Source organism: Macaca nemestrina, chromosome 2 (genome assembly GCF_043159975.1).
Source record: "Macaca nemestrina isolate mMacNem1 chromosome 2, mMacNem.hap1, whole genome shotgun sequence".
Classification (NCBI taxonomy): Eukaryota; Metazoa; Chordata; class Mammalia; order Primates; family Cercopithecidae; genus Macaca; species Macaca nemestrina.
The window spans coordinates 93879266-93893417 of NC_092126.1; the positions used below are offsets into that span (position 1 = coordinate 93879266).

Sequence of the window (14152 nt, forward strand, 5' to 3'; positions counted from 1 at the left end):
CAGCTCATGCCTATAATCCAGAGGCGGGTAGATCACGAGGTCAGGAGTTTGAGACCAGCCTGGCCAGCATGGTGAAATCCCGTTTCTACTAAAAACACACAAAAATTAGCTGGGCGTGGTGGTGTGCGCCTGTAATCCCAACTATTTAGGAGGTTGAGGCAGGAGAATCACTTGAACCCAGGAGGCAGAGGTTGCAATGAGCCGAGATCACACCACTGCACTCCAGCCTGGGCGATAGAGCGAGACTCTGTCTAAAAAAACATAATAGGCCGGGCGCGGTGGCTCAAGCCTGTAATCCCAGCACTTTGGGAGGCCGAGACGGGTGGATCACGAGGTCAGGAGATCGAGACCATCCTGGATAACACGGTGAAACCCCGTCTCTACTAAGAAATACAAAAAAAAAAAAAACTAGCCGGGCGAGGTGGCGGGCGCCTGTAGTCCCAGCTACTCGGGAGGCTGAGGCCGGAGAATGGCGTGAACCCGGGAGGCGGAGCTTGCAGTGAGCTGAGATCCGGCCACTGCACTCCAGCCTGGGCTACAGAGCGACACTCCGTCTCAAAAAAAAAAATAAAAAAAAATAAAAAAACATAATAAATCAAATCAAATCAATAAATATTGTAGTCCCAGCCACTTGGGAGGCCCACGAGGGAGAATCACCTGAGCCTGGGAAGTCCAGGCTGCAACGTTTATCACACCACTGCATTGCATCTTGGTAACAGAGCGAGAACCTGTCTCTAAATAAATAAAGAGAATATCCTGTACATGACAACAGCGAGCACTTTCACAGTCCTCATTTTCCCCCAGAATCTTCAGAGATGCAGACGTGCTCATAAAATTTATGTACATTTTTTTTTTTTAGAATCTGAAAAACTGGGTCAGTGGGCATTTCATGGGAATTACAGAATGTTAGCAAAGTATCCTTTCCTAACTTTTTTTGCGAAAATGGTAATAATGTAAGTATAACGAGAAACACTTATAGTATTATTTCCAAAGCCCTTGCTTAGGGAAGAAGCTTCAGTATTAAGTTGTTAAAATCCATACCCAAAGTATTTGTTATGCTTACAAAACTGGAGATGGTTCTGCTTTGATCCTATTTGTGGAACTTTGCATACATTTAGCAGAGGAAAACGTGGTCTCCTGCTCTATTGTTTGTCTACTTTTAATAAGGCGAATTCACCTAAACTCTATTCTAGGGTGGGAACACAGTTGACTTGCACTGAAAATACTCAGTTTGACTTTTAAATAGCTAAAGTGGTAACAGGTGGGGAGAGGGCTAGACCAAATTGTTTGAGTGGATGTGGAACTGTGGAATTTGAGTCAAGAGAAGGCCCAACTTTTTTTAAAGAAAGAGCGGGGCTAAATAACTTGGGGCACAATAGTATGTCTATTTTGTAGGCGTCCCTCTTCCCCAGGGCAACTGGAGCCCAAAAAGTGTATGATAAAGCCATTCCAGGGCAGCCAGCACTTCCAGAAATTTAAGGTCAGGATGCCGGAGGGCTGGGGAATGCCGATGTGCCCGACAGGCTGTGCCTGGGCAGTGGCAGCTGGAGGCACTACTCGGCCGCCGCGGTGCGAACAGCGGGCACTGTGGGGCGGGGACCTAGGGGCGGGTCAACAAAGGTCGGGCGATTGTGTCGGGAAGCAAATCCGACGTAGACGGCGGCGGGCGGAGCTCAAGGCCAGTGATGCAGGGTGCGCAGCGATCCCACCTGGAGAGTCGGGGCGGCACGTTGAGACCCCAGGGGTGAGGGGCGGGGGATCCAAATCCCCGCCCTGTTTTCCCCTCCCCTTTCCCCGCCTCCTTCTCGCCCCTCCCCCCTCCTCCCCTCTGGTTGGAAAGTTTCTAGAATCTCTTCCCAGCGGCCTTTGCGGTTCCAACATGGCGGAGCTGACGGTGGAGGTTCGCGGCTCCAACGGGGCTTTCTACAAGGTACTGACGGTTTTGCCACTTTGTCTAGTATTCTGGGGGCTGGAGCGCGTTTGAGGGAGGGTTGGTGGTCCCAGAAAGTGAGGTTTGGGTTGGAAAGGAGGCCAGGCCAAAGCTCGAGGCCGCTAGATTCCTTGCTTCTCCCCCCTCCACCCGCGGTTTAACGGTCTCGGGGGCCGGGGCTCCGTTATGTTTTGAAACAACACGTCGGACGCCTCTTGCATTTTCCTAGTTATGAACCTTCTTGGTTGCTAGTACGGTTCTTGGCGGGCCGGTGGGAAGCAGCTCAGTGGCTGCTGGGCGGCGTGAGCTCCCTCGGAGCAGGCCGGAGCTCTGGGAGGTGGGGGAGTCGTGAAAGGAGGCGGTGGGATTGTGTGGTCACACCCGCTCCCCCGCCCCTCGAACTGGGCCGGGCGGGAGCTCCTCAACCCGCTCCTCCGACCCCTCCCCACCCCCTGGGGCGGGTGTATCGCGGAATCTTTGGAATTCACCCTTGTATTTGAGTTTTGGGCCAACAAATCTTTAGTGCCTGAGGAGAATGAGGGTACCGGATTGAGGGTTAGGATCGAAGACAGAAAAGCAGAAAACCTTGAATTGTGGCGGGTTGGAATATTTTTGCGGCCTGGGAAATTGGGCGGCGCCTTAGCCCCTCTATTACGGAAGAAAAGGAGAGTTGTGTGCTTTAAAGTAAGATTTAAAATGCGAAATGGATCAGGGAGATAGGTGGAGAGGTGACTAATTTCTTTATATCACTGCCCCTGTTTTTGGAGGGAGGTATTGTTTTGTTTTGTTTTTCCCCCACGAGGTTTTTTTGTTTGTTTGGGGAGGAAGGGCATGCATTACTATGGAATCGGGGCTGAAAAACGTAAGAGGAATAGAGTAGAGGAATTTGGTGGGGCGTTCAGCGTTCACATATCTGAAAATGAAATCCTAATAGTTTATTTTTTGCTGCTATAGCATTCTTTTCTCCTTATTTTCCCGAAATATGCCAGGCCGTTACAAGATCAATACAGAACCTCCCCAGCTGTTGTCTGTCAGTCAATCTCACTAAGCCAGCATCTCAAATGTTTGAGAGTCTTGGCTATTTTTATGAAGGGCCGCCTTCTAATACATGAGTATTGTGCGTATGCAAAATGAATTCTCACAGGTTTTCATTTCAGGGTACCTTTTATCCCTTGGGTTTTTATTTTATTTGGCCATGATTTTCTATTTTCAGGGTTTTGTTTTTCCTTTCTTAGTTTACTGATTAGCTCTGTGGATTTGGTTTAACTGTCACGTCGTACTAGCATAATGGGGAATCACAGCGTATAAAGGATCCCCCTAAGCTTTTTGCAAGTTTAAATCTCCTTAGGTGGTAAACTTAAAGTAGGAACAGTGCCTGTTGGAAATGAGACGTTATGTTAATGCGTGAGTAGTTACATTAACGTTCTTGGTTTAAGACTTGATGTCAGACCAATGACCTAGGTGAAATTTGAGTACATATTTAATTGACTTTTGTTGTTACTGAAACCTGGTGGTTGCTTTCCCTGGACGACTGAAGATACAGTTCTCTGGGTAAGACGGCGCAAAGACAAGACTTATCCATGTTTTTCCTGTCAAGTGTAGATAAGTCGTTTTGCATCACCCCCCACCCCTTTCCCTAAAAGTTTTAGATTCTCACTATTTGGCTATATAGTTCTGGTGTAAGGGAGGTATGCATGTTTTCTTGCACATTGGAAAAAATAAAGTGATTATTTTGCTTTAATTTATGGTTCTGCATTATGCATGTGGTGGACAACTATCTTTAGCAAAGTATATTTGTCAATAGCGTGCTATACAAGATTTTTTTTCCTTTTTTTAATAAGGTGAAGATAATTTGTTTTAGTAAAGATTGTTTGCAGTCTTTGGTTTCTCACGGTATTTTTTTTTTCCAGTCAATTCACAATGAATCAAATGTCCCCATTTTGGAACTCTGAAGTATTTATTATTGATCTCTATACATACTCTACAGTCTACTGCTTGTTTCTACTTAGACTTTGACTCCATTACTCATTTTGCCTCACAAAGTGAGTTGGTACTTTGGCAAAGGTTGGAAAGGACACTAGCCACATGTGTGTGCACTGAAACCATGTACGCTTGAACACTTGGAATTTTATGTCCAGCCATAATCCACTTGCACATGCACTTTGTGGAAACTCTGGTCTTCAGAACTCTGGAAGAAAGAGAATGGAGAAGTGGAAAAGAGTCCTGGATTTGAAGTAAACAGATGAGAATTCTAGGTCTGTACTTCACCTTACCATAATCTAACAATGGACCCCTGAACAAATCTCTCTGTCTAACATGAGGGGCATGAAGTAGTTCCGTGATCCCCAGTATTTTTTCATCCTATTAAACTGCTGACTTGAAAAACATTGGTTTATTGCACAGAAATTTATTGCTTTTTAATCATTAGAATGTAAAAGTTGAGGTTAATTTACATACAATAAAATAAACCTTTTTTGGTGTACGGTTATGAATCTTGATAAATGCTGACAGTTATCAAGATTAACTGTCACCTTAACTGTGGTGGTGTCAGCATTTATCAAGATTCATAGCCCCCAAATTTCCATCATGCCCTTTTCAGTCAACCATTCCTCAACCCCAGCTTCTAGAGTGTTTTCTGTCCCCATAGTTTTTCTTATTCAGAACACTACGTATGTAGAATTATACAATATATTGTGTAGTGTTTTGAGTCCGGCTTCCATTTAGCATAGAAGCAATTTAATTTTAATTAGTTTTTTTCCAATTTAGAAGATAATGCATGGTCACTGAGGGAATTTTGGAACTCAGCAAAAACTAGAAGTTGCCTTGAGATGAGAGCTGTTAACATTTTGTGTATTTGTTTTTTTACGGTGTTTTTCAATGTACAGGTGATTTGAATTTCCCTCTTTTCCCCTTCTCTTAACCCCATATAGGCAGAAGACACACATTTGGCTATAAGCATGAATTGCCATTGATTAGTTTCAAAGTCAGTTATACCTTGAGGCAGTGCTCTGTAGACTTTGATTAAAGTTTTTCTAATAGAACTGAAACTTCATTTCACAAATTAATTGGAACCAATGAAACGCTGAAGATCTGAATATTTTACCTAAAATTAGGGTAGCCTTTAAAAAATAGTATGTACACAAATGATGGCATACTAAATACATTGTTCTGCATTTAACAGTGGCTCTATAGTTAAAGAGATTAAAAACTTGATTTGTGCATGTTCGCAGCCCTAAAAATCTGTGGGGATGAGAGGGAATGGGAAGATGTTAATTAAGCATTTGATGGTGGCCTGTGCTGTTATATAAAATAACATTATAGCTTTTGTACTTCTCATACCTAGAGTAGCATCTTAGGTTTTATACTACCGGGCATTTAAGGTGTCTTGAAAAATAAAGTTTTATTGAGGTAGAATGTATATTCTATAAAACTAACCTTTTTTTAAGTGTACAGTTGAATGACAGTGTATTTACAGAGTTGTGTAACCACCACCACAGTCTTCCTTCAGAACATTCCATTACCCCAAAGAAACCTCCGACTCATTTGCATCATTAAAGTGCTTCTTAACTGTTGTATAAATATATATTAATCTTTGTAATAGCATTGCAATTTTTATGGCCTTGGGCTGAGTATAATTTTATTTTTATTTTTTGAGACAGAATCTTGCTCTTTTGCCCAGGTGGGAGTGGAGTGGTACGATCTCGGCTCACTGCAACCTCCACCTCCCAGGTTCAAGTGATTCTCCTGCCTCAGCCTCCCGAGTAGCTGAGGCTACCGGCATGCGCTACCACGGATGGCTAATTTTTGTAATTTTAGTAGAGACGGGGTTGTTCTGTGTTGGCCAGGCTGGCCTCAAACTCCTGACCTCAAGTGATCCGCCCTCCTTGGCCTCCCGAAGTGCTGGGATTACAGGTGTGAGCCACCACGCTCGACCCTGAGTATAATTTTAAATAGAAGTTGAAAGTAAGTCACTCAGTTTCTGGCTCATAGGAAAATTTCCATGGTGTTCCAAGGGAACCTGTAATTTCTTAAGATTTCAATCACTTTCTACAGAAGGTAGAGTTCTTTTTTTTTCTTTTTTCTTGAGACAGAGTCTTGCTCTGTCACCAGGTTGGAGTGCAGTGGCGCAATCTAGGCTTGCTGCAACCTCTGACTCACTGGTTCAAGTGATTCTCCTGCCTCAGCCTCCTAAGTAGCTGGTATTACAGGCATGCGCCACCACGCCCAGCTAATTTTTTGTATTTTTAGTAGAGACAGGGTTTCACCGTGTTGGCCAGGATGGTCTCGATCTCCTGACCTCATGATCCGTCCACCTCGGCCTCCCAAGGTGCTGGGAATACAGGCGTCAGCCACCGCGCCTGGCCAGAGTAAATTACTTTTAGAGCTCTGTCTGCTTTAACTGTGTAACTGACTACAAAACAAATTTCAAAGTACTATAATATTTCTGTAATTCCCTATTTAGATTGATTTAATATTAAGTGAAATTCGAGTGTAATCTAAATTATACAGTAGGTATATTAATAGTGGTGACCAATAGAATTATAGTAAAGAAGTTGTGTTCAGAGAGTATACTGACTTTTCAAGGTTAGTACAGAATCTTGTTAGTTGGTTTCACTGTGGAGATTTGTAATTGAAAAAACTATAATTGTCTTAATATTAGGGCACCCTGTTAATTTAAAAATACATAGTTCCAGATACTTCAAAATGGTTGTTTTGCATATTTAAGAAGATAATTTTCATTAAAATGCTAAGGAATGAAGATTTAACTGAAAGTCAAAATAAATGATCACAACTTTTATTTTCATTCACAGATAGTTGCAAAACATGCAGGGGAAGGAAGGCTAGGATTTTCTACTCTATCTTGCTGATGGTGATCACAGTTACTAAAAAGTCAACTTAGGCCAGTGACTCACGCCTGTAATCCCAGCACTTTGTGGGACCGAGGCGGGTGGATCAGGTCAGGAATTGGAGACCAGCCTAACTAACATAGAGGAACCCTGTTTTTGCTAAAAAATACAAAAATTAGCCGTGTGTGGTGGCACACACCTGTAGTCCTAGCTACTTGGGAGACTGAGGCGGGAGAATCGCTTGAACCTGGGAGGCAGAGGTTGCCACGCCATTGCACTCCAGCCTGGGTGACAAGAGTGAGACTCTGTCTCCAAAAAAAAAAAAAAAAAGTCAATTTAAATGCATATTTTTCTTGTAAAGTTTTGTATTTTGTATTAAAAGAGCAACATATAATTATGAAAAATATGAAAGCAGAAAAGCACATCTTATCTATCTCGAGATATATTGTCAAGGTCCTGGCTTTAAATACTTCCAGATATTTTCCATATTTTTACTTTTATGTACCTGTGTATTTTCTATGTCAGGTATTTGTGTGCCTTCTGTAAGATAATAGTTTAAGATGAGAGCCTGTTCTTTACTAGATTATGTATTAAGCTTCTATATGTATTTCCTGGTTTTCTTCTCCCAAGGACTCTATGAGGTTGGTTTTATTTTTAATTTTTATTTTTTAGTAGAGATGGTGTCTCGCTGTTTTGATCAGGCTGGTCTCAAACAATACTCCCGTCTGGGCCTCCCAGCGTGCTGGGATTACAGGCATGAACCACCAAGTCTGGCCAGCATTAGGGAATTTTCAAAGTAAGTTTTAGGATAGTGAGCTTACATTTTCATTAGGAGGAAAAGGGCAGACACTTTGCTGGATTATAACTCTGAGTAAGTTCTCTATCACAGTGTTAAGGTTGTCAAATTAACTTTTTTGTAGTGGAAAGAGCAATATGCATTCACTCCATGATTGACCCCTCATTCTTGTCATAGCTTTTAACTGGCAGGATCATCCAGGTAGACACCTTGGTTTTCTCATACGCAGTGTGAAGTGTATTTACTTTAACCTATTTATAAGTTGTGAAATCTTTGCTAGTTTCTGTTAATGGCAGTTCCGTCTCCCTTTAGCAACTGTAACTAATTTTCATTGAGTACCCGGACTACTTACCAGACTTCCTAGGTACCTTACCCGAATTTCCCATTTAATCTTGTCAACCACAGTGAAGTAGATAACGCCAACATTTGAGAATACTGAGGCTAAGTGAATCCAGGTCTGTAAAATTAGATGCTGATTCAAGATTCAGACTATGAAGTTTGACTCCATAGAACCAATTTCTTTAACCATTATGATACAGTATTTTTTAAAGTACAAATATGTTTCACCACATTATTACTAATTTTGAATTATTGCTAATTGAGGAGAATTGTGAGGAATAAATTGGGAAGTTCCCAGAGAAATGATTTGAGCTATGCCTTTGCTTCAGACAAATCTGCTCTTTCTAATATGGTAGCCACCGGCCACGGAGCTGAAATGTACTAGTCTGAATTGAGATATGCTTTAAATGTAAAGTACAAATTGGGTTTCAAAGCCTTAGTATTAAGAATGTGAAACACCTCAGGAGTTGTTTTTTTGAGCCAGAGTCTCGCTCTGTTGCCCAGGCTGGAGTGCAGTTGCACTATATCAGGTCATTGCAACTTCCGCCTCCCAGGTTCAAGTGATTCTCATGCCTCCGCCTCCTGAGTAGCTGCGATTACAGCTGTGTGCCACCACGCCCAGGCAATTTTTGTATTTTTAGTAGAGACAGGTTTTCACCATGTTGGCCAGGCTAGTTTCAAACTCCTGACCTCAAATGATCCACCTGCCTCATCCTCCCAAAGTGCTGGGATTACAGGCGTGAGCCACTGTGCCGGGCCAATAATTGTTTATATTGATTACATGTTGGGTAATATTTTGGGTATATTAGGTTAAATAATATTGAAATTAATATTACCTATTTCTTTTCGTGCATTTTGTTTTATTTTGAGATGGAGTCTTGCTCTGTTGCCCAGACTGGAGTGCAGTGGCACGATCTCAGCTCACTGCAGCCTCTGCCTCCCAGGTTCAAGCAATTCTCCCGCCTCAGCCTCTTTGAATAGCTGGGACTAAAGGTGCCCGCCACCACACCCGGCTGATTTTTGTATTTTTAATAGAGATGGGGTTTCACCATATTGGCCAGGCTGGTCCCAAACTCCTGACCTTGTGATCCTCTTGCCTCAGCCTTCCAAAGTGCTGGGATTACAGGCATGAACCACTACCTCCTTCCTTTAATCAAGATAGTTTATGCTATCAGTGTATTTAACTTGCCTGCTATTCTCTATCTTCACTGTTTTTCTAGCTGTCTTATTTTGGGAGGATGAACAGAGGTCTCCATTAGTAAAACAGCTGATGAAGTTTATTATTGTTGGAGATTTCTTCAGGATCAGGAGCCTCAGAGGCTCCTGAATTCCTTTCTTAATCTACATAATTAATCATAGATGACTGTTTTTGGTTCCCTTTTCATATAACCTTTTTTTTTTTTTTTTTTTTTTTACAGTTTTTCAGGTTATTTTCAAATCTTAAATTTTGTTGATACATGTACTTAGTTCATAGTAAGCCCTCGCTATATATTTGTTGAATGATGTGTAATCTTAGTAACTGCTAACTTCATCATTTCTGATTTTGGTTCAAACTGAACTTAAATGATTTTTTTAAAGAAGTTATGTTTTGATCTTGGTCAAGTTCAGATACTGTCACAAAACTTTATGCATACATAGAGGGAACAGTATAGAACTTAAACTCTGCAACAAAAAAGTCAGGATTTTTTTTTTTTTTGAGTCTAGCTCTGTCGCTCAGGTTGGAGTGCAGTGGCGCTCTGCCTCTTAGGTTTAAGCGATTCTCGTGCCTCAGTAATTATCGTAGCTGAGATTACAGCCATGTACCACCAAGCCTGGCTAATTTTGTGTTTTTAGTAGAGATGAGGATTTGCCATGTTGATTAGGCTGACCTTGAGCTCCTGATCTCAGGTGATCTGCCTGCCTCAGCCCCCCAAAGTGCTAGCATTACAGGTGTGAGCCACCATACCCGGCCCAGAATAGTTTTGGGTGGCCATTTGGAACCATTAACTCATTCCATTTCAAAGAGAACTGTTAGATATTACATACAAATGGGTGAACCTAACAAGCCGAGAACATTACTGGTAGGTAAGCAGTAGTAGTAGACACTTGTGTATTCTTAAAGAAATCTTCACATCCTCAGTTGTCCTTTTTTTTTTTTCCCCCAAATTCAGAACAGTTACGTGCTCAATACTAATGAACGCTGAATGCTTGCCTTGAATAACTTTTTTTTTCTTATTAGAGCTTACTCCATAATTGGCTGGGTGTGATGGCTCTTGCCTGTAATCCCAGCACTTTGGGAGGCTGAGGCAGGTGGATCACTTGAGGTCAGGAGTTCGAGACCAGCCTGGCCAACATGGTGAAACCATCTCCACTAAAAACACAAAAATTAGTGGGGCATGGTGGCTGGTGCCTGTAATCTCAGCTACTCTGGAGACTGAGGCAGGATAATCCCTTGAACCCAGCGTGGGGGTGTGTGCAGAGGTTGCAGCGAGTTGGAGTGCAGTGCCACTGCACTCCAGCCTGGGCAACAGAGTGAAACTCCATCTCAAAAAGAGAAAAAAAAAAAACAACCAAACTTGCTCCATAGTGATGCAATAATTAATGTATAATGTAATTGGTAAATTTGCAGACTTTTTAAATTTGAGGAACAAGTATCTAGTGATTTAAAATAATTTTATTTTGTAGATTGAGTTGCGTAGATCTTTTTAAAAAATATATTATTCGAAGTTAAGACTTTTTTGATTATAGTAGCAGCCTTGACTGGTACTTGTTGGAATCAAATTACAACTTAGATCTTTTAGGTGTTGTAAGCATCTTACAAGTTTATTACACAAAATGTAGATTTGAAATCCCTAGAGAAGGAAAAATTAGAAAGAAGTGGGGAGTGGTGATGCACATATGTGCTGTATTGAAAATGTGTTGGCTGACAATAAGGTATATTCTAACTCTTAAAAGTATATGTTTGCATATACATGTGTATAATTTTATACACACATAAGTATGATATAAAAACTTAGTCTATTGTGTTCTTATTTTTTTTTTTCCCTTGGTTGCTCTTCACCACCTGGGTCTTTCACCTCTGCCTCCATATTAGGTAACCCTTGTTTGTAGCAAGTATACATGGTTCCATATATTTCACCATGCTCATAGAATTGTGTATAGGTACACATTCAATTACAAATGTAGGGTTTTTCCAGTATTACTGTATAAAAGTAGGATCATCCACATCTCAACTATTTTCATGCGGAGTATGATTTATTTTTTAAGATTATATAATCATAAGAATATCTTAAATTCAGCCATTCCCCAGTTAATAGACACATACTTTGTTTTCAGTTTTTTGTCACTCCACATAACTATTTCCATTGGATAGATATCAAAGAATGGGATAGCTTGGTGAAAGGGAACCTTTAAAAAAAACAAAAAACTAATAAATGTTAAAAGGTTACTTTCCAAAAAGGCTTCTGATGCTTCCTGTTTTCTCCATCAATAATAAATGGCAACTCTTTTTCTTTGATCTCTGCCAGAAATTGGTTTAATGATCTTTAATTTTTGCCAGTCTGTTGGATGCAAAGGGATATCTCATTGGAACTGGATCCCAGTTGTGAATTTTAATGTTTGTTTGCCATTTGCACTTGTTCTTTTAAGACTTGCCTTTGTTTGCCGTTTGATTTTGTTTTTCTAAGAATTGCCTGTCTTGCCCATTTTTCCATTGGGATGTCTTTTGTCAGTTTTGGAAATCTTTTTGTATTATGGATATTAAGACTGATCTAATGTAAGAGTATCCCCTCTCTCACCTATTTATTTAGATTATTAATTTTGAGATAGGATCTCAAAATAAATAATACTGTATCACCCCGGTTGCAGTGCAGTGATGGGATCATGGCTCGTTGCAGTCTTGACGTCCCAGGTTCAAGCGAGCCTTCTACCTCAGCCTCCGGAGTATCTGAGACTACAGACATGTGCCACTATGCCCAGCTAATTTTTAAAAAAAGCTTTCTGTAGAGATGGGTCTTGTTATGTTGCCCAGGCTGGCCTCCAACTCCTGGACTCAAGTGATCTTCCTGCCTCGGCCTCCCAAAGTTCTGGGATTACAGGCGTGAGCCACACTGTTCCTGCCTCCCCATCCTTTTGGCTTCTTTTCTTGTATTGCTGGTCATAGTGAAATTGTAGTTTTTAACATAATTTTTTTTTTTCCATTAAGGACTGGGTTTCCAGTCCTAGTTAAGACAGTCTGTGCCCAGATTATACATATAATTTCTTAGGTTATTTTGGAGTTTTATTTTTACATTTAAATAGTACATTAATATTTTTGCATGTTTATATGAATAGGCAGTTATGCTAGTGCCATGTATTAATCATCTCTGTTTGAAAGTTGTTTTTCTTGCTTGTGTGGGAGTTAGGTACTTGCTCTCCTTAGCCTAATCTCCCTCACTTATAGGATTGGGATGAGAGGATGCTGCTCAGTATCCTGGAGTGCTGGATCCCATTCCAGATTGATAGACCCTCCTAAGAATTACTCCAAAGAGTCTGGAGTGTTCTGGGAATACCATACAGAGATCTCGAGAAGGGAACATTGGGATTTGATTTTTGGCAAATAAGGCCAGTTAGGGATCTTATTTTCCTTACATTACTGTCTTGGATCCTCTCTTTTTATACCTAGGACACAGTAAGTAGTGGGATCTGAGACCTTACAGGGAAACCACTGTATTGTAGTGCCTTCATTTAGTGAGGCTTTTTTTTTTTTTTTTTTTTTTTTTTTTTTTTTACCTTGCCCTGATAAGGAGCCCTTTATATAATCTGTTAACTGTGTAGACAGTCCAGAACTTTATTATGAATCCTTTAAATTACTTGTCATAAAAGCTCCAGGAAGATTTACCATGGTAGTTGTGGGGAGGGAGTAGCTTTAAGTACTCCTAGCACATCTTTGAGTGTCAGGGAGTACCCCATTTTAAGAACCTTCACCTCTTTTGTTTTGCAAATGGAGAAATTGTTGTTGTTTTAGGGTACCCGGTCTGTCGATCTGTCTCCCTGTGTTGCCCATGCTGGCCTCGAACTACTAGGCTCAAGTGATCTTCCTGCCTTAGTCTCCTGAGTGGGTTGGGATTACAGACCCTTGGGCATCCTTGAGAACTTTAAAGTTGCCTAGATAATGATGATCACCCAGATGTGGGAGACAAGAAGTCAGACTTTTGCAGCTTGAGTTTCTTTTTTTCCAGACAGAGTCTTGCTCTGTCCGCCAGGCTGGAGTACAGTGGCGGGGTCTTGGCTCACTGAAACCTCTCCCTCTCGGGTTCAAGCGATTCTCCTGCCTCGGGCTCCCAGGTAGCTGGGACTACAGGTGTGTACCACCATGCTCAGCTAATTTTTGTATTTTTAGTAGAGATAGGGTTTTGCCATGTTGGCCTCGAACTCCTGACCTCAGGTGATCTGCCTCCCTCGACCTCCCAAAGTGCTGGGATTACAGGTGTGAGCTGTCATGCCCAACCTTCAGCCTGAGTTTCTTATCTGAACTATAAAGCACAGAAACACAGTTTCTCAGTTCTACCGGTGATGCCACATAGGTAGTAGTACCATTCTAGATGTATGTGAGAGAAGTTAATTCATTACACACAGTGGATGCCTTACTGCACTGGGCTGTATTCTTGTAGAATCCTGGTTAAAAAACATTGTTTGCTATGTTCAGTTTTCTCTTTCATTTTGAAAATCTTGTTAAATGGATCATGCAGTGTAGGGTGCAGAACAGGACTGGACGTGTTGATTTTAGGGGTCAGTAAACTATGGGTGGAGATGTCTGAATAGTTGGAAGTTGGGTTTCGAATCAACAGAATAGATTGTTTTTCCATATGTAGATTTGGGAAATCAGTGGAAGATCAACTAATTTTTGTACTTTTAGTAGAGATGGGCTTTCACCATGTTGGCGAGGTTGGTCTCAAACTCCTGACCTCAGGTGATCTACCTGCCTCGGCCTCCCAAAGTGCTGGGATTACAGGCATGAGCCACCTGCCTGGCCTCAATGCAATTTCATTATACATAAAACAGCATCAGTTGTCAGAGGCACTGTACCATGAAGAAGGAAGAAATGTGCCAATTCATCTGAACAATGGTTATCTTTATTTTTTAGTATTCTTACATAGTTATTGAAAGATATCCTTCAAACAGTCCCATACATAAAATGGGAAGTTAAAGCAAAAGAAATTCATTAAAACATATTTGTATTCAGGTACCTGCGTTTCTTCTCAAAATATCTTCCTCAGTGCC

At 41.2% G+C, this 14152-nt stretch overlaps 1 protein-coding gene across 7 annotated transcripts in view; it reads left to right on the forward strand.

Annotated features, from left to right (window-relative positions):
- Positions 1-1734: 1734 nt before the first annotated feature.
- LOC105480090 (FMR1 autosomal homolog 1) overlaps positions 1735-14152 on the forward strand; it is a 66317-nt gene continuing 53899 nt past the window's right edge. For 2 of the 7 annotated variants that reach the window (XM_011738533.3, XM_011738535.3), the window contains exon 1: positions 1740-1930. In XM_011738533.3, coding sequence (XP_011736835.2) covers positions 1880-1930 — 51 coding nt within the window. In that variant the 5' untranslated portion in view covers positions 1740-1879. Of the gene's footprint in view, positions 1931-3865; positions 4186-14152 lie in introns of those variants that run through there. The other 5 variants (XM_011738529.2, XM_011738532.3, XM_011738534.2 and 2 more) reach the window with 5 other exon arrangements.